This window comes from Leptonychotes weddellii, chromosome 3 (genome assembly GCF_054177405.1).
Source record: "Leptonychotes weddellii isolate Sample4059 chromosome 3, ASM5417740v2, whole genome shotgun sequence".
Lineage (NCBI taxonomy): Eukaryota > Metazoa > Chordata > Mammalia > Carnivora > Phocidae > Leptonychotes > Leptonychotes weddellii.
The window spans coordinates 114,950,272-114,977,468 of record NC_138371.1 but is presented as its reverse complement, the minus strand read 5'-3'; the positions used below and the strand labels follow the sequence as shown (position 1 = coordinate 114,977,468).

General features: G+C 34.8%; 1 protein-coding gene and 1 pseudogene across 1 annotated transcript in view; one reads left to right on the top strand and one right to left on the bottom strand.

The window, feature by feature from the left end:
• Window positions 1-27,197, bottom strand: part of NBEA (neurobeachin) — a 609,173-nt gene that overhangs the window by 329,473 nt on the left and 252,503 nt on the right. The window contains exon 29 of the mRNA XM_081815498.1: window positions 25,626-25,753. Within this exon, the coding sequence (XP_081671624.1) occupies window positions 25,626-25,753 (128 nt within the window). The remainder of the gene's footprint in view (window positions 1-25,625; window positions 25,754-27,197) is intronic.
• On the top strand, window positions 3,029-3,666 carry LOC115940245 (UPF0500 protein C1orf216-like; annotated as a pseudogene).

Genomic DNA, 27,197 nt, shown 5'->3' with positions numbered 1-27,197 from the left:
TGATATTGTACCTTTCCCCATGTAAATTCCATATATTCAGAACTAAAAATCTATTTCTATATGGGAATGGATGGCTAAGTGCTTTTAAGCTGTAAATCTAAAGTATGTAGCTTGATCAGATATAAAATTAATTGTAACTGTAGTTACACAATATCCAAATAATCATTTTGACTGATTTATTTAAATTAATTCTATTTTTTGTTGTCATTATGTTGATATAGCCTAGGAATCTTATAGACTGAGGATATATTTTCTTTTTTTACAGTTTTGCTCCTGCTAAGAATGTTTGCATAGTGATAGGGCTGAAGTTCCTAAAACTCATAGATATTTCTTCCACACAATGATAGATTATAATTAAAAAATGAAGATATAGTAATGGTTAACACATAGATATTTATTAGTGATCTGATTATAATATGAGCTGAGCTGAAGAGAATATTCTAATGGCACTGTTAACAGCTACTAAATATAAAACACTGCCACAAATTTACTCTTTTGTTACTTATGCTTTAGAAATGGTCATTTTCTGCTAGCCCATCAAAAATGTCATATCAGGGGAAATGTTCTGGCAAATTTCTAATGTCCAATGTCATTCTTTTCTTGTTTCCATATGACTTTAAACTTCTGTTTGCATGTTCCATTTTAGTATCATTTTTCATTTACACATACTAAAAAACAGATTACAACTTCTAAATCATTTGGGATTAATTAAGTTTTGAGTTGGTTATCTCTTGAGACATTTTCATTTAAATAATTTATTTATGGAACTGTAAGTAAGCCACTGCTGTATGCACAGAGATGATACAGTCTTTGACCACAAGGAGCTAAAGCCCAGTTACAAAGATAATATATTTATGAAGGGTTCTAGAGAGCATTATACTGAAAAAATTACAACAAAGCACTATGCCTCAAAATAACTTAATTATTTTTGAAGTTTTCATTAAGCACTTTGATTCATAGTATTAGACTCAGGTTTCCACTACAAAAATGATTGACCTGAGTGTCTTGCCCTTTTCTTGACTTCCTGACTTAATCACAACAGCAATGAAAAAAGGATGAAATAAGGGAAATAAGAGACATTTTCACTATCATAAATCATCTGGATCCCTCAATTCTCTTTGGGTTAAATTTAATTATAGAACCAATTGTTATTCCTATCTCACTTCCCTACACCAATTTTCTTCTCCCTTCCCTGTGCTCCCTCAAATTCCAAAAAGCCTCAGTTAAATTCTAAAACTACTAAACTATGTCTTATCCAAATTTTGACATTACCCAAGAAAAGACTTTAGTCCAAAATAATCATTAAGAATGATACATGTGTTTTAGCCCTGTATTTCATTTCAAGAAATATTAATAATCAAGAGTAGAAAATATTTCAAGTTAGTCATACAATTAAATCACATGAATGATTACAGTTGAATAAAAATGGCTAAACTGATGCCTTCATATTAAAAATAAAACTTACATTCTATAAAATATGGGATTCTCCTTTTAAACATAGTGTATATAAATGTATAATTTATATAGTTACAGTTCCAAACTACCCAAATTTTGACTTTCATTGATTTACATCCTCAAATAAATACATTCAATAATTTTAAGTTTGCAAATTTAAAGTTGTTTTGTGGGAACATACACCTTTAGGTTCTTTATTTTGGAGTTCAGATAAACACTGGCTCTTTCTCTTTCAAATACTTAAATATAATGCAAAATGGGAATAACTATGCATTTCTTTTAATAATGCATTCATAAGTCTAAAATTAAAAAAACTAAGAAACATAATTGGTAAAAGGATATCATTTAATAATTATTGTGATTATGGCATACAGCAGAAAAAAAAGGTTAAGATAGACTCAAGTAGAAATCAGTCAGATGAACCTCACTTATTTTCAAAAGTGCATAAACTTTATCCAATAATTATAGGCTTAAATTGTTGAAGTACTCTGAGAAAATAAAGTTCACAAAGTTCCTAATCTGTGCTCAAAGCAATAAATTCTCCAATGTGACCAAAGCTGATTTTCTTTACTAAACTCTGCATTTAGGGCAAAATATTAAATAGAGATGAGTAACCAGTCCAGTTTTATTCATTTTTAGTAAAAAAAAATAGGAAGTTCTTGGAACTTGGAAGATCCTTAAATTTTATAACATTGAAGCTATTCTCAAAAGTTACAGAAATTATTTATAAGCATAAGATCCCATCTAAGCAATAATTTATTGGGAATATATGCCATGGGTTATACAAACAAAAAGTACAGATCACTGAATTAACAAAATAATTTTGTCTATAACAGAAAATCCTACATCAGGGCAACCGTGTCGGGGGACCCCTCTCACTTTGGAGAGCTTTTTCTTTATCTTCACTTAATAAACTTCTATGGCTTTACTCACACACACACACACAAAAAAAAACCCAAAAAAAACAAACTCCTACATCAAACACTTACCTATCCACAATTCAGAATGATATCTTGGAGTCAAATTATATAGTCACATACTAGAATACAATCCAATAATGATGCAGTAAAGAAATCAGCATGGGCATTGCTTTGTAATTAAAAAATAACACTTGTAAATAAATAAATAAATAAATACAAAAAAAATTTTAAAAATAATACTTGAAGTATAAAATATTAGACCTACTCATAATTTAAAAGTGAATGGTGCTGTTATTTCTTCTAAATCTTCCTGCAGTAATAGATCTATTATAAATAGCAATTATCTTTTGAAACAGTATAGACAGAGAAATCAACAAAATGGAATCAAATAAATAATCACAAAAAAAAGTCTGTCAAAAAGTGAAGAGCTAGGCCGCCCGACTCCAGAGTCCAGGCCTGGGGCTGGCCGCGCCGGCCGGGAGCCCCGCACCCCACGCCCGGCCCGTGGGGCTCCCCAGGCCAAGCCCCCCCCCAACCCCCCGCCAGCCCCAAGGGACGAGTTCCCGCCACGGGGTCTACGGGAGCAGAGCCAGCCGCACCCAGGAGGGCGCGTCCAGGCCACCAAATGTTCGCCAGCGAGGGGTGGCTGAGGGGGGCCTGTTCCTGTATGTCAGCCGGAGCTCCAACCAGACAGCAACTCTAACTTCATGGTGAGTGCCAAAGATGCCAATGAGAATTGGCATGGAATGCCAGGCCACGTGGAGCCCATCCTGATGAGGAGCTCCTCTGAGTTGCCCTCTGACAACCAGGTCTTCCAGGCCCCTGGACTCCCCGAGGGGGAGGTGCGCAGCCCACCAGAAGGGGCAGAAATCCCTGGAACTGAGCTTGAGAAGTCGAGTGGTGTCAGCACAGTCTGCTCCCCCCTGGAGGACAACGGCTACACCAGCAGCTCCCTAAGGACCGACAGCCCCAGCAGCAGTCCTGAGCCTGCCTGTGGGACCCCTCGAGGCCGGGGCCCTCCAGATGCCCTTCTGCCCTCGGTGGCCCAGGCCGTGCAGCAGCTGAAGGCTCAGGAGCACTACAAAGAGCAGGAAAGGAGAAGCACCACGTGCACTTGGTGATGTACCACCGCCTGGTCCTGCTGCAGTGGAGCCGGGGCCTGCCCCACCAGCTGGTAGACCAGCAGACCCATCTGCAGGAGAGCTTCAACACCATCCTGGACAACCAAAAGGAGCTTATCCACTGTTTCCAACAGAGGGCAGCCCCATGTGGGCTCCAGGAGCAGGGCTAAAGGGTCCCATTGCTCTGGAGAGAGGGCTAGCCTGCAGTATTTATCTGAGGATTGTGGCTAATCCATTCCCCTGAGATTTTCCAGGCCACCTCTCCACCCTCTCCTCATCACTCCTCTCAGACTTTGCTCTGCTAAGGCTGTTGTCCCTAATGGTGGATTTGCTGTGGACGAAGTGTGGTGGCTGCTCTGGACTGCCATGGCTTTTTGCCCACAATTTTGCCAGGGCAACTGGTAGAGAATTAGTATGAGGGAGGGGAGCTGGGGTTGGTGATCCACACTGTGGCAGGGATGGAGCGGGGGTGGGATCAGAGAAGAAGATAAAGAAGATAAAACCCTACTTGAACTCTGTCTTGGGGCACATGGGAGATGGGGATGGGGGAGATGACAGTGGCAGAACCCTGTGAAGAATAGGAGAAAGTCAATTCTAAAACACCACTTGGAAACAAACCACGCTTCTCCACGGCAAAGGAGCGGTTGCAGACCATATTGATTTAAGCTTCTGATGAAAGCGGATGTGTGCTTATACACTTGCAAGGAATGGACGAGGTGCTCCAAGACTGCTGGGAAAAAAAAAATCTCACTTTCTTCTCTGTGCCTCTACTTGCTGTGCTTCTCTGGCTTTAGCAACACTGGATGTTAAATTAGGTTGGTCTGTTTTCCTGAAATCAGGCTGTCTAGGCCCAGAGGAGCCATAGTTGGCTTTTCAGGGTGGGCAGGGGGTAATGTCAGCCCAGCCTCTGGAAGGTCTTAGGATGCTGGGTCATAACCCCTTCTGTCACTGCATGGTCTTTTCGGTGGGGGTTGACCGGCTCCAGCAGAGGCTCTGTGAAATGGAGAGTGGGTGAATTCTGGGGAGAACTAAGGACTAAGGTAGCCAAGCTCTCTGCTTTGCTTTTGGGAGCCATGAGGATGCAAGATCCTGTTGGGTGAGCAGTGGCATGATGCTGAGTCTCCCTATCTGCAAAGTGGGGGTGCTCTTCCTCTCTCTAAAGAGTTCTATCCCTGACGGTGTGTGAAGGGCATATTAGTGAGGTTGAAGCAATGGTCCTGGGGACTTTTGTGTCTAGCCCTTGCATATTGAGTATGAACCTGGCCTCTGGGCCAAGTCAGGGTGAATAAACTGGGGCAGAGAAATGCAAAAAAAAAAAAAAAAAAAGTGAAGAGCGAGTAATTTCCAAGAATTAATGACATTCATTGATTCAATACTGTATGCTTACTATATGCCAAACACAAATATGAAACAGCCATGTATTAGAGAAGCCTATGTTCCAAGCAGATAAACAAATCAATTTAATGCGAAGAGACCAAGAGTTATCTCAGAAGCATTATAGGATGTTGACATGGAAAGCAAGATAAATAATGTCATTAAAGTAATTCCTATTGTAATTATAAAAAAATAGTGGAATTGAGAAATAACAGGAAATATTTAACTTGAAGTAATGTGCAGTTACTAATTTCTTAGAAAAATGACTTAGAGATCATTCCAAGATCAGCAATCACAAACAGTATTATTCAATTTGTAAAATGGAATCTGTTTGACATGGACAACTTCCTCTAGTCTTGTCAGTGTATCTAGACCTAAGATGTCTTTTTATATCAAAACAAATATGTAAATAGAAAACATGTTTAATGCAAGAATATTTTCTAGTTCAAAGGTTGCAAAGTACAGCTATTGAAATTACCTGTATAGACTTTTTAAGTAATTAGTTTCAAAGTTAAAGTAATATCCTTACAGAAAACTATCTTTGGTTGGATTTAGTGTAATTAGAATAACCCTATTGAGTATGGGGAGAACCACATTTTGGGCATGGATAATAGCATGTAAATTATGCATCTCCTTCCATATGAAGGAGAAAAAGGAGACAATCATCCTCTAGCTGTTAAAACTGGTCACAAGTCTAAATTGCAGCTTTCATGGATTCTATTACACACATTAGACTTTATTTTATATCCAATCTAGTAAATTCTGTTAGCTGGATACCAAGCAAAAATAGATGAAAAGCACTGATATTACACAGAGGGGCAGTGTATATACAAAGAAAGCAGTGAAAACAAAGAAGCTACATAGAAAAATAACTCTGAAGGAGACACAAGGAGAAAAGCTTAGTCTTCTAGGAAATATCCACAGAGGCCAACAGCTCTACATACTTACTGGCTTAAAAATAATTGAAACCAAAAAAATAACATCAAATTGATCAAAATCTAACCATGTATGGCAAAACTTACACAATCTTGGTTTGCATTACTGTATACTAGAAACATTAAAGATGAAATCATTATCTTACTGTCCTTTGCAGTAATGGAACTAGAAACAGTAAATTTATCAAGTTCTATAATTTATGAGAAACATAATGAAATGTAGTCCATTTAGTTAGAAAAATACTAGAATGATATGAGGTGAGGTCTAGGAAATAGTTACAGGAAACCAAAGATGCTCACTTGGTAAATGAGGAGGTTCCTGGGGAACGAGTTACTGTAGAAAGCGCTTATTTTTCTTGGGATCCAGAGTCCACCTGAATTGCAGCAACTCCAGCTAATTAAGGGGCATCTGTAATGTGGAACACTGTGTTTTGATACCTGAGAAGGACAGACTGGAGACTGATGGTCAAGGGTGACATGCCCTGCGCCTGACCTCACTATCAGAAACTAGAGACAAGGAACAACAAATGTGGACAGCAGAGATCACAGACCAGGAAAAAGTGTGCCTGTATGTATTCTCTTTGATTGTACTGGTGTTTCAAACACAGTGTAGGTGGACACTACTTATTATCTGAATGTTAGTAACAAAGCAGTTAATTCTTACACTTTTTTCTAAATATTTTCATTTTTATGTTTACCCGATTTTATTAATATTACAGAATCCTTTCATCTGAATCTAGTTTTTAATTAAGTCAAAGCAGCTCTGGACTGAAAATGTGGTTTTAGTGGACAATCTAAATCACTGTAAACTTCAGGTAAGACACTTGCCTTCCCTGGCACGAAAACTTTTTGCTGGTAAACAGCAGATTATTTTGAAGCTTTAAAAAATTACAACCTAAGGCAATACATTTTACTTCTTGATTCAGTATGTATAACTGAAAGAAATGTTTCACGAATCAACACTTCCCCTCACTGTGTGCTATACTCTGATCTATGCTATGCTACGTCATTATATGCCATTAAAACATACCATCAGGAGGTCCTTTACTGATTACACCATACCACTAATAGGGTCTGAACGTCACTAGAGGTGAACTGCCTCCTGTTTTTATATGGGCCACAAACTAAGAATGGTCTTTTACATTTTGAAATGTTTGGGGGAAAAAAAGAGAAATAAAAATATTTTGTGATGCTTAAATTTATGTAATATTCACATTTCACTGTTCATAAATAAAATTTTAACTTACAGCCAAGTTCATTCCTTTACATATTATGTGTGGCAACTTCCTCACTACAATGGCAAAATTGAGAACTTATGACAGACTGTATGGCAGCAAATTAAAGTATTTATTTTTGGCCCCTTAGTGAAAAAAGTCACTGACTCCTGTGATAAAGGATACTAACGGTTCTTTGAGGCTTGACTACCCATGGTTCTAAGTCCTTCATGTCTTACTGGGCTAACCTGGGAACAAGGGTAAGTAGGTGCATGGTAGTGGAAAGGAAATGATGCGGGAAAGTGTGGGTTTTTGGTTACTTAGGAATTAGATTTCTATTTCATTCCAGATTTGAAAATAAGAATGAAAAGTGGAAAACTGACAGGCAATATTTGGTGGTAGCATAACGATTAAAATCATTTACAGAATCTGTTCCTGTGAGTTCATAGGGCTTTAGCTTTTCACCCTTAAGTGCTTCAGGTTTATGATGGGCCCAGTAAAGGCTGGTAATTGTTTTAGCAAGATTTAGTTTTGGATCTGAAGTGGCCAATTATGTTGCATTGTATTCATAAGTACATTTCAAATTCACAATGATGAAATAGGCATTGGGTAGAGAAAGTGAAGCCCGTGGCTTCTCTTCACCTTAATATTCTTTATCTGAGTTGAAACTGTCTTTCAACGTGCTTTTTAAATATTTCCTTGTTCACATTAGACCTTTATTTAAGCAGATTTTTTCAATAAAATCTTTTCGTTCTTTTAGCCTTCAGAAATTTGATAGACTGTTTCTAGTCATATTTGATTTTGTCCCTCCCTGTTCAAAATTCTTCCAAGGATGACTAGGATCTTGTTGTTTGTTTGTTTCTGCAGAATAGGTGTATTTGGCAAAGTCAATGCCCCTGCCTTGCCGTAATTTTCGTGAACAAATACATGCTTTTCTGTCCCTGGTTTCTCCATCAGGTTTAAACCTGACCAACATGTCATCCATGATGTGTTTTTGTGCATGCTGTACCATTATTTTACTTTTGTTTTAGGAATATAGTTGGAAATAAAGCAATATCAAGATAAATATCAGTTTTTTAGAATACAAATAAAACTTCAAGCATTATATTGAAATATATTATTTCTTGTGCAATATTAAAAAATTGGCCACTATCACTCATAAAATCCTCCAGACAATGTTGCAATAAGGTAAACCAGGAATTTCTGCTTTTTGCTTGTTTTAAGTTAAATTATACCCTTCTCTCCGATTATTAAGACCAATTACTGAAATCTACTTGAGTATAGAAAACAATCTCATTTGTTCTACCATCCGCTATCCAACCACAAGTGTTTTTGGGGGTACGCTGGCAGGTCCTGGAAACCTGGTGGAGTCTGGTCTGGTAAGTGATAGAGACATTACCAAGTAATTAAACACATATAGGTTACTTACTATAATTTTGATACATGCTCTAGAGAAAAAGCACACTGCTATTAAAGGTTATAACAAGGGAACCTAACTTAGCACAGAATATCAGGTAGTCTTCTTAGAGGAACAGCCAGGCAAGTACAGGTAAATGGAAAGCATTTCATGGTCATTAAAAAAGAATTCAATTATATAAATACTTTTCTGAATCCCTCCTATTCTTCAATGACTAGAAATACATCAATTTCATTTGTTGATTCTATAATTAACTGAAATTAAAGGATTATATAAATAATCCATAAATTGGCTTCTATTCCACATCAATCACTCTACCAACTGGTACACAAGGATATTTATATGTGGCAAATAAATTGTCCCTGCCCTTCTACCACCATTGCCAGATGCTGCTGAACCATAATTTGTAACAATAGTCAATTTTTCTTATGTAGGAATCTACTGGAATTTTACATATAGGTACATCTCATCATCTGCAACCATCTCTGCCACCTAGGGCCATAGATGGTTCTACTTTGTTGAGTGCATGCTTTCTACGAATCTAGTAAAACAAAAGAAAAAAGTATATAATATTCTCAAGTTGTTTCAAATATGTAACTTAATATTATAAAATTAAAGTCTATAACATTTTATACTCTCAAATCAGAATTCAATAAAAAATGTGGATATTTCTTACAGCAATGTGAAGGACACAGACAACCATCAGCTACTAAACAAACTCAGGATTAACACTATAAACTATTCATATTTTAGACTATAGTATGTCCCTAATAAAAATATAAAAATGTTTGAAATACTGGAAAATATAACCACTATAAAATGATAGAACTGCTCAGCAATATATTTCCCCTTTTAAATTTTCCAATTTAGTTTTTCTTTCCCAATTATTTACATATTTATCTAATGTGCATAAATATCTCAAAAGGTAAAAAAAATAAAAGCCTATATTGACTTCGAGCTTAGTTTCTGGAAGATCTCATGTAGTTTATTACACATGTAAACATTATATCTAAATCAATATGAAGGCAAATTTTTCACAATGTAAAAATACTTCTCTGTCTCAATACAAACCACATGTGTACCCTCAAAAAACGGACTTTTATTCAATGTCGTATGTTTCATGGAGTATATAGACCTTGTCTTCATATTATTAACTTTATATCAAGTATCCATATATCCTGGTTTTCCAGCTCATACCAGTTTCCTGGGTGTAATTCCAAATATTGGCCCCCTCTCAATTGAAATTGTCCTAATTTGAATGAAAAATTATATGAATATTTTAACTTCATTAGAAAAGAGAAACTTGTCCCATTCTAAATTATGTTATCATGTAATACATGACACAGGTACTACACTTTATTATTTTGTGAAATAAAAATATTTTCCAATCATCATATCAAAGTAGATGATTCATTTCTTAATAAGGGATAAATCTATCTGCCACTGATGGCAAATTCTTTGCATTCAGTCATTCTTTTAACAGTTCAGCTATGCCATCCGTGACTTTTAGATCACCACTCGTGGTCTGCTCTGTATTTGTATGTTGTTATTCCTATTTTCTATTGCTGTGAAGAAGATGCATTCTTGTACACTTTACTTCAAATTTCTTTCCTGGGAGACTAGGAGATGATGTGTTACCTCTGAGTATATCTCTTAAGTAAACTCTTTCGTAAATATAGTTTTCTCTGACTTCTCATCAATGCTTAATTTTAAATTGTTGGAATATAGTTCTAGCTCAGCTAGTCAATGAGTATAAAAGTCAATAATTTTAGTGATTGAAAAAATAATACTGGTTTGAGGACTTTAGTAAGAAATCATTCTTCTTAACAAAGCATGTCTTTTTTCTGGTAATATTTTTATTGGCTAAAAGAAAATTTCCATATTAAAACACTAAACTATGTAGTTTGAGAGTTTTATTTAAGAAGAAAGAGTATGATTTCTACTTTTAGAAGGTATTATTTTCATGTTAGAAGTTATCTATGATGAAAAAATCTTTGTTAACATCTACATTTAGTAAATATTAGTGTTATTTTTTGGACAATTTAATTTCTACCTATTTGTAAGGAAAAAAGCAATTGGAACAAGATGCTCATAATATTAGGTCCAATTCAAAAAGAGCTATGCCTTTGAACACAATCTACTAAAACTAAATTAGAACATCTTTAAAAGGTAAATTGAGTAAACAATGGATGCAGAAAATTCCATTTACTTTTCCCTCAACCCATGTCTATTCCTATCCTATAAATTATCCTTTAAGTTTAGAAGTGTCCCTGCTCCCTCCCAAAGTGCACTTCTCTATTTGGTCTGAACTCTTCTTGATGTCCTTTCTGCATTAATTTCTCTTACCCCTAACAAGCATCTTCATTTTTACATCTCCAAAAGGATTTTTTCCCCTTCTGTCACTACGAATAAAATTCTACGTAGCCAAATGAACCTCTATCAATTTTTCCTCTTCTGTCTCGTCATTACATTTTTCCAATGACTGGTCTATGTTCAGCTTCTTTTCCAAACACTTTTGCATTCTACAATACTGTATCTGTTCCCATGACTCTTCTGCAATGTCTCCAAGGTAACCAAAGGTGACTTATGAAACCAAGGAGTCTGTTTTTAGACTTTCTCTTGACTTCTATATTTACCATTTCCATGTATTAAGAATAAATATGCATCCCCCAAATTCAATAACTAAGTTGTTTTATGATTTTAATTCAACTTTACTGCAGGATAGTTTACATAAAATACAATGTGACCATTCTGAATGCACATTTCTGAGTTAGGATAAATTTATATGTCCATGTGTTCACCAGTACAATGTACCTGCCTGTCACCCCCACAAATTCCCTTGTGACTATTCTCAATCCTCTCTACATCTTTAACCCCAGGCAACCACTTTCCTGCATTCTACACTATAAAAAAATGTGTTCTTTTCCAGTATTTCATAAAAATGAAAACACACAATACGAACTTGTTTGAGCCAGGTTGCTCTTGCACAATATTTCTGAAATTCATGGATTTTTCTGAGTATCAGGTTTTTTTTATTCTTGAGTAGTAGTCTATATCATATGGATAATACAAGCATTTGTTTAATTACTTTTTAATGATATATAGTAGTTGTTTCCAGTTTGTGGTTATTATGAATGTTGCTATAAAATTTTATGTAAGTATGTGGACATATGTTTGCATTTCTCTTAAATAATAATTATTGTGGAATTGCTGGGTCAAATTTTAATTGAATACTTAACTATAAAACACTACCAAATTGTTTTTCTTTTTTTATTTTTATTTTATTTTATTTTTTTTAAAGATTTTATTTGACAGAGAGAGACACAGCGAGAGAGGGAACACAAGCAGGGGGAGCGGGAGAGGGAGAAGCAGGCTTCCTGCGGAGCAGGGAGCCCGATGCGGGGCTCGATCCCAGGACCCTGAGATCATGACCTGAGCCGAAGGCAGATGCCCAACAACTGAGCCACCCAGGCGCCCCCTTACCAAATTGTTTTTCAAACCTGTACCATTTTACATTCTCAATCCTTAGGATTTTCTACATACATGGTAATTTCATCTGCATTTAAAAATAGTTCTACTTCTTCCAATCTGTATATCTTTTATTCTTACTTCTTGCCTTACTCTAGTATTTTGATACTCTAGTAAAATGTTGAATTAAAGTGGTTAAATTGAGTTAGAAAGGCAAAATCTTTCCCTTCTCAATCTCATTTGGTTTTTCACTATTTCATATAACATTACATATAACATTACATATAACATCAGTTGGTTTTTTTGTAGGTACCAATTTTAGGTTAAGTTTGTTCCCTTTGGGACTTTTTTTCTCAGATATTTTATCATGAATGGGTGTTGAATTTTAACAAATGCTTTTTCTGCACCAATTAAAAATGAGAAAAAATTTTTATCTCTCCACATATTTCTTGTACTCTGCTTTGTGTGTGTCTAAGTTTCCATCTGGTATCCTTAACTCTACTTGGAAAATTTCTTTTGACAATTCTTAGAGCACAGATGTGCTGGCAATGAATTTTATCTTTTGTTGTCTGAAAAAGTCTTTCCTTCCCCTTCATTTTTGAAGATTATTTTCATTAAAGAATTCCAGGTTGGAAGTCTTTTCTATCAGCACTTTAATGAAGTTCCATTATCTATCTTCTGCTTTTCATAGTTTCTGACTAAATGTTGGCAATAATTTTTATTTTTGTAAGTAATGTGTTTTTCCTCTGACAGTTCTTTAAAATTTTAATATAAGGGGCACTTGGGTGTTTCAGTTGGTTAAGTGTATGCCTTCGGCTCAGGTCACGATCCTAGGGTCCTGGGATCGAGCTCTGCGTTGGGCTCCCTGCCCAGCAAGGAGTCTGCTTCTCTCTCTCCTCTGCCCCTCCCCACCATTCCTGCTCTCTCTTGCCTTCTCTCTCTCTCAAATAAATTTTTTTTTTGAGTAAAGCAATAGAAGTTTATTAAGTGAAGATACAGAAAAAGCTCTCAAGAGTGAGAGGGGTCCCGACAGGGTTGCCCAATAATAAAAAATTTAATTTAAAATTTAAATTGTCATGCATTGAGTTTTTTCACTTTGTATGTAAATTTCTATGAGATTTAACACATATATTAATTCATGTATGGCCACCACAATCAGACGCAAAATAGTTCCATCATCCCAAGAAATCCCTTGTACTATTCTTTTGCAGTAACCTTCTCCCCTTACCCATAACCCCTGGCCACTGCTCATCTGTTTCCCATTATTAGTTTTGTCTTTTTGAGAATGTCCAAAAAAACAATGGGAACATAAAATATAGAACCCTTTAATACAAGCTTTTCTTACACACAACAATGTCTTTGGAATTCATCCAAGTAGTAAGGTTTATCAATAGTTTGTTCCTTGAGTTTTTCAGCTTTGGTTAAATAAAGCTGCTAAGAATATTTGTATACAGGTTTTTGTGTGAAAATAAGTTTTCATTTATCTAGAGAAAATGTCAAGAAATGGGATTACTAGGTTATACGGTAAGTGAATGTTTAACTTAATAAGGAACTTCCAAACCATTTTCCTCAGTGGCTGCCATTTTATATTCTCAAAGCCATGAATGAGAGTGACAGTTGCTCCAAATTCTTCTCCTCAGCACTTGGTATTATCATTATTTTTCATTTTAACCCTCTCTGTATGCTTGTAGTGCTGAGTCACTGTGGTCTTAATTTACCTACTAATGATATTGACCATCTTTTTATGTGCTTACTTGACATCCTAATATTGTTACTGGTGAAGTATCTGTTCAAATGACTTTTAAATGAGTTGTTGGTTTGCTTAATGTTGATGACTGTTCTTTCAAATTTTCTCTTGAATGCTAGTTTTGAACACTTTAATTATGATGTTGCATCGTACTTTTTTATTTGTGTTGATTCTGCTTGCAGTTAGCTGAATTCCTTGGATCTTAGGATTTATAGTTTTAGAATTATTTGGCTATTATTTCATATATATATATATATATGTTTTCCATCACTACAGTTTTGTTTTTTTGAGAATGTCCAAAAAACAATGGGAATATAAAATATACAACCCTTTGAGACAAGCTTTTCTTACACATGTCTTTTATATATATATATATGTTTATATATACATATACACATATACATATATAAATATAAATATAAATACATAAATAAATATATACATATATATATAGTCTTAACCTCCTTCTTCCTGCACTCCAATTCCAAATATATTTAACTGCTTGATTTTTATCCATAGACTCCTGTGGTTCTATTCCCCTTTTATATATTTAGTCTTTTTTTTTTCTGTTTCAGTTTGGAAAGATACTATTCTATATCTTATAGTTCACTGTTATTGTCTTAATCAGTGTATAATAAACTGTTAAATCCATTAAATGAATTTTTCTTTTTTATATTGTTAATTTCTCTCCACATTGTATTATTTTCCTTTAATACCTAAACATTTTAATGACATCTGATAATCCTTATCTTTTAAACTCACCATCTCTGTCATATTTATCAACTGATTTTCCTTCTGGTTTTGTGCTACACTTCACTGCTTTATCTTACGTCTAGTAATTTTATTTGGATACTGGGAATTGTGATTATTGCATCGTTAAGTGCTTGCGTCTTGCTTTTGTTCCTTTAAACTGTCAGGCTTTGCTCTGACAGTTAAATTATTGGTGGATCAAATTGATTCTTTTGAGGCTTATATTTAAGTGTTTATTTTTTTTTAAGGGTGGATCTACACTAGAGTAATCTGTACTCTAAAAATAATTTAACTCTACTACTAATGTGTTACTCTTCTGAGCACTCTACTCACTACCTCCAATAATGTGAGGACCCACCACCACTCTGGCTGGGCAGTTAAAACAATGCTCTCTCTCCTGTGAAGTAAGGAAAATACTCATTTCAAAACCCCTTGGTCATATTTTGCCTATCTTATGGAATTTCTTCCTATGCATGTGCCATTTAGTATTCAGTAAAGATTCAAGGGGCCCATTCACAGGTTTCTGGAGCTATTTTACTGTGTAGCTACCTCCTCTATGAAACTGTGCTCCACAACTTCTTGACCTCTGGTGCCTATCTCTTCAGTTCACCAAGACTGCTGTGTTTTACTTCAGATTGCCCTTCTTTCACAATGCTCCAGAATGTGCCTCCAGGCAAAATGGTAATAGAAGTCACTGAACCCAATTCAGTCATTTCCTTTTTTTCAGGGATTACAGTTCACATTGGCCTACTGTCCAAGATCTAAAAACTGTTGGTTTATGTACTTTGTTCAATTTTCTAGTGGTTACATTCGGAGGGCAAATCCACTCACTGTTACTCTATCATGACAAAATAGAGGAAATCATGCTAAATATTTTAGAATTTTCCTTCAAAACATTGTGTCACTGCCATTTTCTTCCTATTCCTATCAACATCATATGCAGGACTTTATATTCAACTAACAATACTAGAAAAGTATTAATCCTGACTAAAAACACCTTGTTATTTCACAGGTTTTAATATGATCTCCCTTTTTTGAAAGCAAGACAGGATCTTAGGCATTTAGAGTAAAATCCTTAAACATATACCATATATTATGGAATAAATACTAAAAGATATTCTGATCTTCATAATAGATTATAATTTATATGAAGGCAATCTGGCTGTCACAATTATTAAAGCACTGATTGTCAATGTTAAGTCAAGTGAAATAGTGGATCAATCATGCACATCCCTTTTCCATTTTGTTTTGATTCATACAAAAACCTTTTTGAAGAGGTCATTTCTGAAGGATCATTTCTTTAAAGTTCTGTTATACCATGATCTCTTGACATCCTGACAACACAAATTACTCAGGTACCTAAAAATCTTCAGTAGCTACTTGAAAATTATGATAAGATCCCTTGATAAAATGCTACTTGATTATCATATTTGTAAAAATTCAAGTGATCATCATTACCAACAAATACCTCCAAAGAATAATTTAGAAAGATAAAATTTCTGAATTACACATAAAATATTTTGCTTGAATAAAAATGGTTGATTAAAAATTCCTAATTTTTTTTTTATATTTAGCATAATATGTGAAGTATATTCCCCCTAAAACAAAAATGGATCATTTGCAAAAATATGGGATGTTATACAAAACATCACTGGTGTATATTTGTGAAATTTTCCTAAAATGCTAGTGACCATTTTCTTAAAATAATATCAATAACAACTCTAGGGGGGTGCCTGGGTGGCTCAGTCGTTAAGCGTCTGCCTTCGGCTCAGGTCATGATCCCAGGGTCCTGGGATGGAGTCCCGCATCGGGCTCCCTGCTCAGCAGGGAGGCTTGCTTCTCCCTCTCCCTATGCCTGCCGCTCCCCCTGCTTGTGCTCTCTCCCTCTCTCTCTGTTTAATAAATAAAATCTTTAAATAAAATAACAATAAATGATACACACTGCTGCTTAAGTAGAATTATGCACAGAATGGACAATGATACCTAAGTGTCAGTTAACCAAATTTATCAAAAGTAACAATCAAAAATAGGAAGAGAAATGTATTCTGCAGTCAGTATAGTTCAATTTTTTTAAGTAATTTTTTTTTTAAGAGAGAGCAAGAGTGCATACGTGTAGAGAGGAGGGGTAGAGGGAGAGAGAGAATCTTAAGCAGACTCCATGCCCAGTGAAGGCCCCATGTGGGGCTTGATCTCACAACCCTAGATCATGACCTGAGATGAATACAAGAGTCAGACACTTAACTGACTGAGCCACCCAGGTGCCTGAGTATAGTTCAATCTTAAGCAACACAGCACTGAGTTGTGGTAGGCTCAAAAATTATTACAGTTGATCATGGTTTTCAGCTAAAAGAAACATCTTTTTAAACTATCTAGAATGCTGCAAGGAATCTGCACTCTTTCCCTTTTATTCCAAGGGAAGACATGGGAATTCAGTGATTTCCTCTTGACCAGGCCTGCCATACTGCACTGGGGAGGAGGTAGCACAAAGACAAACAAAATACCATGGGATTTCTAACTTTTGGAGTATTTGCTTGGTAGCTGCAGTTTCTTAACTGGTTCTTAGTTTTGTTTTGTTTTTTTAATTTTTATTTATTTGACAGAGAGAGAGACAGCAAGAGAGGGAACACAAGCAGGGGGAGTGGGAGAGGGAGAAGCAGGCTTCCCGCCAAGCAGGGAGCCCGACGCAGGGCTCGATCCCAGGACCATGGGATCATGACCTGGGCCCAAGGCAGACACTTAAGGACTGAGCCACCCAGGCGCCCCTTGTTCTTACAGTTTTAATAAAGCTCTTTTGGTCTATATATTGTTGTTTATTCAGTGTTTCTATGGAGGAACAAAGGTCTGAAGCTTTCTGGTTCAGTATCTTGCTGATGTCACTCTCCAACTTTTCACTTTTTAATGGTGTCTTTTGATAAACCAAAGTAATTTTTAGATGGTCAAATTTATCAACCACTAAATTTTAAGGGTTTTTTTTGGTCTAGTTAAAGAAATACTTTGACTTTGGCAATACAGATATTGTCCTGTATTTTCTTCTATAGGATTTGAAGTTTTGCTTTTTCAACCATCTTTGTATGACTTTTTGTGTATTTAGTGAGGAAGGGATTCAATTATTTTAATTAACACAAAATCTGCAATTGATTTGGCTGCATTTATTGCATTGTTCATCCATCTTCTTTTGTAATGACAGCTCTGTCACAGCCCTGAGTCGGGATCTGGTTCTGGATATTTATTCTGATACAGTGATCTGTTTAGCCCTGGGCCATTATACACTTTTAAAATTACAATAGCTTGCTCCTCTTTAAAATTATCTTGGTTATATTCAACCCTTCATTCTACTTTAGAAATTTAAGAGAAAAACTCATCAAATTTTGTGAAAATAATTTGAGATTTTTGAAAACAAATTTTTATTCAAAGTGATGGATTATCATGGACAGAAATTACTTCTTTGTGAGATCATCTTCCTACCATGAACATGATATAGTTCACCATTACTTATGTCTTTAATGTCATTAAGAGCTTTTTATAACTTTCTCCTTAGAGAACATTAAAATACTTCTGTAAAATATAACACAGATAAGTAAAATGCATAAAACAGTTTAATGAATTATTTAAAAATGAACACCCTTAAAACCACTACATAGATGAAGAAACACTTCTGTCAAATATCCCAAAAAGTCTCCTTGTGTCTTGTGCTATTCTCCTTACTTTTAACAAAGCATTATCTAGTTTTTATGATAATCATTATGGTTTTCTTTAAAGTTTATCACCCAAATGATAGAGTTATATGTATAAACAACTCAATTTTATTGATTTTTGAGATATCTTTTAAAGCTCTTTTAAGCTATAGATCCCCTTAACTCTTCTTTTCCTATATAAATTATTTTGATGAAACCAAGACATTTGTAGTGCAGAATTTCCACCAGTGTTAATTTTGATGATGGAATTCTCATGGCACAGTTTAACATGTTGGATATATAGAATCAATGAGATTCAGCTTTAATTAATTAATTAATTAATTAGGTCAGCCAGTTAGTCTTGATGGGTGATAGTGTTTTCTCCATCTGGTTGTCTATTTGTCTCTCCTTCTGTGATGTTAGCAGCCATTGATGCTATGATCTATTAATTCCTGAGGGGATGCTAAATGTTAATGATCTAACCCAAATATCCATCACTTATCAGATATATTTATATTTCTAGAAAAAGAAGATTACCCTCTTTAATGATTTGATAACACAAATGATATAACTTACAAAGGAATAACAGGATAAATATTTCCCTTTATTGATCAGTTTTTAAAATAATGAGTTGGTTCCCTACATTCTAAATTCAACCAAGTCATTTTAAAAATCATTCTTATGACTTACAGATTTAAACACATCCATGCATTTTGATGCTTTGGAGTTATTAACTTACTGGTACTCAAAATGCCCCCATCTTTGGCCAATAAGAGTGTGTCAAGTTAGCTCCTGAGCCTTTTTGACAGTGTTTGATATCTTCCTTGGTTTTGGTATCACTAAATGTTGCAAGCAAATCATGAGCACTTACTGTTCTAGCCTTGAAATTACCCATTTCTCCAAGAAACTGCTTTCTTTCATTGGCAAATGATATTTCAAGACTACAATCTGGACTCCAAACATCCTCACTGCTACTAACTTGGTCATTGTTCCTAGGCGAAACAGTACACAGGATTAGAGTACATATGTGAGTGTGAGTGTTTATGTGTGTGTGTGCACATAAAAATTTAGCTTTTATAATGTCCCATTCAAATTCAAAACTAAATGATTTGCTTAAACTGTATTTTATATCTGGATTTCCTTTATTTAATGAGAATCTTGATTTTCAAGATAAAATAATTAGAATATCAATAATTACTAATTGTTTTATAAAAACATTATGCAACAGCTTTATAAAAACATCAATAATGCCACTACAAATATAATTATTGTCCTTCTACTTTTTTCAGTTTTCATAGCATATAGTCATTATATACCACATTCTCTCTCATATAACTAAATGGTTAGTTCTCCAAAATAGTTATTTGGAGCTTAGTGGTTATCATGAGATCCCTCTTCTGTTTGTTTTCATATAATTTTCAAAAATATGACAACCTACTTTCTGAGAACTATCAGCACTGTGTTCATAACCCATTTTTATGTGGACTTTCTCTTTGTCTCTCTTGCCCTTCTGTTGCTCAATTTGGATTCCATTCATAGTAGTTTCTTCTCAATGTGGGGCTTTGTCTTGGGAGAACTTTAGTTGGTTAATTACTCATGGCACCTAGATGGCTCAGCCCCTTCCAGCCTTACCATGGAACCCTTGGACTCATCTGCTATTATAGTGTGCTAAAGTCTTCCCTATTTTAGGGGTTCTCAATTTGGCCCTCTGGGTTTACCAATGAGTACTTGTAGACTAGTTTCCTCAGATGCCACCTTGTTTCCCCACCACTTTCTCCCTGGCCTCTGCTAATCCATGTGTTATCTTGTAGCTCTTGCATCTCAACCCAGTCATATTTTGGAGTATCAATGGGATACCTTGTCACCTAGTTTGGTTGTAACTGTTCATTTTTTGTTGCTGTAGCTATTGTTTCAACATCTATTGTTCTGTTTTTCATGGAGGAATTCAGGGTTATTTAAAAAAGTATGCCACTCATTACCATATATACTGAATCTGCCATGTACATTTTTTTGTATTATTGCCATTTTAAAATAACTTCTGAAAATACATTTCAATCTATAATTTTTGAATCAAAATAAAGATATGTAAGTTTTTCTAATTATGTGGCCATATTTTTACTATGAATGATCCAAGGGTGAACTGGGCTTCTTGATTAGGGTCATTCTTTTTATAATAACATTTTAAGGATGTTCTATTTGGTTGAGTGGAAATTCCATGCTATTATAAAAAAAATGCTAGTCTTGGAAACTTAAATATTCTTGAGTATTGTATGACTTTAATAAAACATTTATTAACGTCACCAAAAGTGTAACAGACACTTTAGCGTAACATTTCCTGCACTGCGACCATCCCTTTCTAATATGTTTAACTTATACATATAGCTTCTAAACTTATATATATAGCTTCTAAAAGAGGCAGCCTATATATTACACCCAACTTCACCCCTCCCATCTACCCCAATCTTAGCTGATTGTAACTGAGGTAAACACAAGACCCAAGGCTGAGCCACTCAGATCCTCTCTTCTATATAGTGACTATAGTCAACTGATGAAAAACATTTACACTAAAAGCACATTTGGAGTCAGAGTGGGGTACTATACTTGGCCAGGTTCCAATGACTAAAAAAGTGAAGTTAATCGGGGAAAGAAGTGAAAAATTGAGTTGATACACAGAGAGAAGCAAATATGGAAGGCTATAAAGTTGCTCTGAGAGTCAAAGGGAGCAGCCTTGGTACTGACTCTCCTCTCCCATTTCAAGGTTGCCTGACGTCTACCTATATTTCATTTCCTGACTTTGGATGCTATAAGACTTTCTGCTGCATCCACATCATAATTAAGTTACCTTTAATACTCTCGTGAGTTCTCAACCTAACATAAATAATGCTCACAGAATATAAATAGTGATTTCTCAGGGCCACTCTGCTATTGTGGAATAAGACAGAGTAAAGGACACTAGGCTAACACACACACACACACACACACACACACACAGAGCCCCCCCACACCCCTAAACGTTTTCTCTTCTAATTAACTTAGGTGACTACTGATTCTTTATTACTAATGATAACTATAGGCTCACTGTAGTTCTTAGGACTCCTGAATCTACAACTGAACCTCTGAAGTGCATCCTCCATTGCTGCAGCAAACCAAATAAATATAACCATTGGACCAAAGGTTGTTTTGTCATCTTGGGCTGGTGGATTTTGATACTTGCATACATACTGACTCTAATTTTTATGCATTAGTTTGCAAATTTAAAACTTAGAATTTTCTTATAGAAAGTTCACTAAGCTCCAAAGAACTACTGTCTCCAAAAATCTTTAATTATTGCCAAGAGAAAACACACATACACCAACTGTACCGTTAATGAGCAACCTTAAAAGGTATGAACTACATTGAGTACTCTAGAATCATATAATAGTAATTTAACACAGGATGACTAATAAAGTGATAGACAAATTAAGAAAATGAAACAACACTATTTTAGCTATTTTAAAGGACATAGACAATACAAAGTATCAGTGATTATTTTATAAAAAAAACTACATGAATACAAGTGTAAATTAAGAACAAATGAATATAAAACAACAAGTAAAGATGCCATTCAAATGCACTTTATGTTTACTTGAAATTAAGAATAATTGCCTTCTCTTTTCATAGGACATAAAATACCTTCACTTATCTAAATCCAGCTTTGTTCCTACCATTTAGATATACATGATGAAGTCAAAGCAATGGGATTTATTCATCATAAGCACTATTTTTAAATATTCAATGGCTAGCATAAAGATATTTTTATCATGTAAATTTCCTGAGTCCTTTATAATAGTTTGACAGTTTTTCTTCTCAGAGGAGAGGAATAATGTTTCAAATGAGAAAAAGGAGGGAAATGGAAGAGAGGGAAAAAGAATGGTCAAGAATACATGTACAAGAATGAGAACATGAAAGGACATGTATTTCCAGAGGCTGGGGTGGAGAGCAAGAATAGACCTTGGATGAGCACAGCAGCCAGCTCACAGGTGTGGATGACTGATCAGTACTGGGAATTCTTACCACAGAACACAACATTTTACCTGTCTTACCACCTTATTTTCAAAACTTACCTCTACCAATATTAGTAACAAAAATAATGTTCTTGTCAAGTATAAGGAAAAAATACTGAATATTATGTACCAAAATAAGCTAGGCAATACAATATAAACAATAAGATATTTCCTATTTATAAGTGATGAATAATTTTATCAAAATTGTATAAATAAAATGGCACAAGATCACATAAGAGAAGACATTAATTAGACTTAAGGAATCTGAAACAGGATTCAAAGGATGAGAATAATTTGGGGGAGAGAAAAAAGGAAAAATATCGAATGTAGAAGAAGAGTTATACAAAAACAAGGAAATGTAATAACATGTGACTTGTTTTCATGTTTAATTAATGTCTTCTATTAAAGAGGACAGAAACTAGTTGAGTCTGAAAAGGAAAGTTATAACTAAATTGTGAGGGATACAGAATGTTGTTCTGTTACAGATGTTCCTAGATTTTTGGATTGTATTGATTGGCAGAAATTTGGAGGACATACTGTAAGTGTGTCAACTTTCTATTTAAAAAATACAACTCAAAATCTAAAATTTTGCCATTTACTATCATCATTTTATTATGTAAAATACTTTTAACGCAAAAAAGGGATATGAACATTACATCCACATAGTTTTAAAAATGGGATATATTAAACTCTTCGGATGCAGAAAAGTTACAACATAAAATTGTATTCTGCCAGATGAACACAAAGAGAACTTTCAATATATAACATGTTCCAATGTTTCATTTCTAGCATAGTCACTTTTTCTAAAAATCCAAGAGGTGTGTTCTTAATACCCTTTCAACTCAATTCAGAATATTTTAGGTAACCTTAGGGAAGCCCAAGAAAAACAGCTCTCAATTCCTACCCAGCCTTTTCTCCTACCTTCTCACTGCAGTGCTGGGAAGAAATAAGAAAGAGTCCAGATGCCTGGTCATAGAAAATTCTGGACAGGGGCTATCTGTGTGGGGTGGGGTCTTGCCTGACCAACACAGACAGTTAAAAGTTATCTCACAGTAATTCCTTAGAGCTTCACATTGTCACAAACTGTCACTGAGGAACCAGGAACATGGGTCTTATAACTTAAAATAATTCCTTCTTTGCTTTGGCTGCTGGAAAACTTAGTGTTGATCTGTGTCCCAGTTTTAATAACACTACAAGGACTCAATACTAACATTTCTAAATGTATTCTCTGTTTATTTTAGCATGTCTTGGACCACTATTTATATATTTCTCATATGAATTTGTCAAATCATTTTAGGAAAAAAAATATATATAAATACAGAAAAAATAAGGGACTTTTAGTGAATGAGGAAATATTTAAGATTTATTTTTTCAATAATGTTTATTAATTTTTTTCTTATGGTAAAGTAACACATTAGGGGGTCATTGCACTAAATATTCTCTCAGTCTAGAACGCTTTTCTAGTAAGCTGTATGACTCACCTCCTTTCAGTCTTTGCTTAAATGTAATTTTTATCATTGGTCTATTTAAAATTACAGAGCATGTTAGAAGATGGTAAATACTATGTTAAAGGGTAAGTTCAACACAGCACTTTTGGGATTCTAAAAATGGCAGAGTTGGGTTGCAGTTTTTTTTTTTTTTTTTTTAAAGATTTTATTTATTTATTTGACAGAGAGAGAGATAGCGAGAGCAGAAACACAAGCAGGGGGAGTGGGAGAGGGAGAAGCAGGCTTCCCGCCGAGCAGGGAGCCCGATGTGGGACTCGATCCCAGGACCCTGGGATCATGAGCTGAGCCAAAGGCAGACACTTAACGACTGAGCCACCCAGGTGTCCGGGATGCAGTTTTAAAGAGGGTGATTTATTAAGTAAACCGCAACCCGACCCTGCCATTTTTAGAATCCCAAACCCCTGTGTTGGACTTATCCTTTAACATAGCATTTACCATCTTCTAACATGGTCTATAATTTATTTATTATGTTCAATACTTATCTAAATGTCCTCTCCTTGCTAGAATATAAGCTCTACAAGGCAGGGATTTTTTTTTTTTTAACGAAGGTTGGTTTTGTTTTTTTTTTTCTTTTTCTTTTATAAAGTATAGTTGACACACAGTGCTACATTAGTTTCAGGTGTACAACATAGTGATTGGACAACTTTATATGCTCATCACAAATGTAGTTTCCAACTGTCACTGTACAATGCTATTATAATACTACTCACTATATTCCCTATGCTGTAACCTTTCATCCCCCTGACTTACTCCTTCCATAACTAGAAGCCTGTCTGCCATTCCCCTTCACCCATTTTGCCCATCTCCATCCCCCTCTCTTCTGGCCACCACCAGTTTGTTCTTTGTATTTATGGGTCTGTTTCTGCTTTTGTTTTTTCATTTGTTTCCTTTTTTAGATTCCACATCTTTGTCTGTTATAAACTAATACATTCCAAGTACCTAAGAAAATGCTTGGCCTTGAACAAGAACTCAGTGCTTTAAAAAAAAAAAATGAATAGCTCACCTGTGTATCACTGTTCTAAGAACTTTATATGCATTATATAATTTAATCTTCACAAGAACCCTGGGAGGGAGGTGCTATCACTGACTGTATTTTATAGAAAGAACCTAAGTTACAAAATGCCTAAATAATTCACAAAGATCAGAGAGCTAAGAAAGTAGTAAACAAAGATTTAAACCCAGTCACGTTATTAACAATTACTGTCTCACCTAATAGAAACAGATTTCATAAAAGCAGCTGAGACAATGAGAGAACAATCACAGGAAAATGACAGTAAATAGAAAGTGAAAAGCAAAAAAATATACATAAGCCTGCTAAATTCAAGGAATAGTACCTAAAGCCATTATTTATTCACAGGATCATCTAGATATGGATTACCCCTTTCTGAAGTTCTTGAATATTTATAAAACAAACTTTTTAAAGAAATAAGGCTTCAGATAACCATATTTTTAAAAGCTGCTCTCTAATACTGGTGCATTAATTAAATCTTCATAATAATTTATCTGCTTTCCCTTCTCATTCCACTTAAGCTGCTGTTGAGTAAAAGACAATAGCTTTGTCAATTCCAGGTTAAGTACTTCTTTACATTTTCTCAGTTAAGAATTTTCATATTACAAGTATTATGTGAATAAGGAAATCACTTACAGAAGCATGGCTCTTAGAGTTAAAAGGAAATTTTAGAGCGTATTGTTTAGTAAACACACCAACCTAATGAAGGATATACTGCAGCCCTGGTAGACTAGGATTTTCAGAGCCAGAGCCTCCTAGTCCAACACTTTTTCAAAGTTCTCCATTCTGTTATTAGCATTGACTGTGAAAACATGTTATTTTTCAAAATGAATAAGAAGAAAGCATGTATGAGTATCTTATTAGAATTTGTGGCAGCAATGTCTTTATATTCTTTTGGCAATAAATATTCCTCCAGAAGTACAATTTATATCATGAGTAATAGATACATTATAGGAAACTAAAAATAATTAGAATAGAGAGAAATCATACCTTCTATCAATAGCTCTTGTCCATGACTGCCAAGAAGTGTACGAGATAGGAATGGGGCAAAGTCTACAAAAATTTCACGAAGAAGAGGAGCAACTTTTTCTAAAGCTCTTTCAAGTTTTGCAGTGATGCTGTTGAAATTAAGACATAAAGACTAGTAAATATAATTCAATACAAAAAGTCAAAAAAAGTTTACTTCTAAATTAAAATCTTGAAAAATCAAAAGTACAATTCTAACTCATGGAATAGTAACAGCTTCAGTAGAAGGGACACCCTGTAGAGTTTCACATCAATCATAAGGCTAACTCTGAAGACTGCTGCTAAAGTAGAATGACCAGGGATGCCTGGGTGGCTCAGTTGGTTAAGCCCAGGACTCTAGATTCTGTCTCAGGTCATGATCTCAGGGTCATGAGATCAAGCCCTGCCTGTGCTCAGCAGGGAGTACACTTGAGATTCCCTCTCTTCTTCTCCCTCTGCCCCACCCCGCCATGCTCTCTCTCTAAAATGAGTAAATAAATCTTTTAAAAAAGGTAGAATGTTCTGTGAAAGGCAACTGGGATTCTATAACCTGCAAGGGACACAGACTCTGCTCCTAGCTCTATGTCTTCCATGACTATCTTTCTATCTATGAAAGAAAATTGTTTTGAACACCTACTACATGGATCATTGTGTCAGTTACAAAGAATTAACCTGTACTCTCTAGAGTTGCCTAAAAATTCTCTGAAAAGCTGGACAAATAAAGGAATAACTAGAATTCACTGTAATACAATTAAATTGCTATGCTTAAGTACGCATTTTCCATTTCATAAGCCCACTTACTATTATTTACCAATTCCTGCATTATTATTTATATTAGTTCACTCTTAAATTTTAAGTTATATGGCCTCATGTAAGCACTATTTGACATTCTTGAAAATACTTCAAGTAGTATATGTAAAAACAAAATCGGGGTAAAGAATAATTCTGCTCAAGCAAATAAATAATCTGGTAACATCTAACTATCTCTCTTAGATATAAATGCTTTGAATTAAGACTGTGTGAACTGGAATGCTGGTTCTCTCTTATGCTACCTAGGTGAGCTTGGGGCATTAGACTTCCTTTGCCTACAAAATGAAAATGACCATAGTGCCTACTGGTGAGGATTAAATGCAATAAGTCACATAGAATGCAGAGAAAAGTACCCAGCACACAGTGAGAGGTCAATAATGGCAGCTCTTACAATATAATAGCTACTTTGAATATAAAAAAACTATATTTACTCTTACAAAATGTAGCTCTGATTAAAAAAACCAAAATCAATATAATAATATAATGTTAGAGGACTACACACTGTTCTACACAGAAGACATGTACAGCAAAAATTTAAAAATGCTTCAAAATAATAAAAGTTCTGCCACAAAGCTAAGTAACATTTTGCTATATGTGAGGAAAATATAAATGACAAAAAAGTAATTAATCATTGAATAATTTTTAAATATATTACTAATATTTAAAACTAAAGTACTGCATTGTTAAGTGATTAAATAGGGGTGAGGGAATAATCTAGGATTCCTTCTTTCCTAACTTGGAAACAGC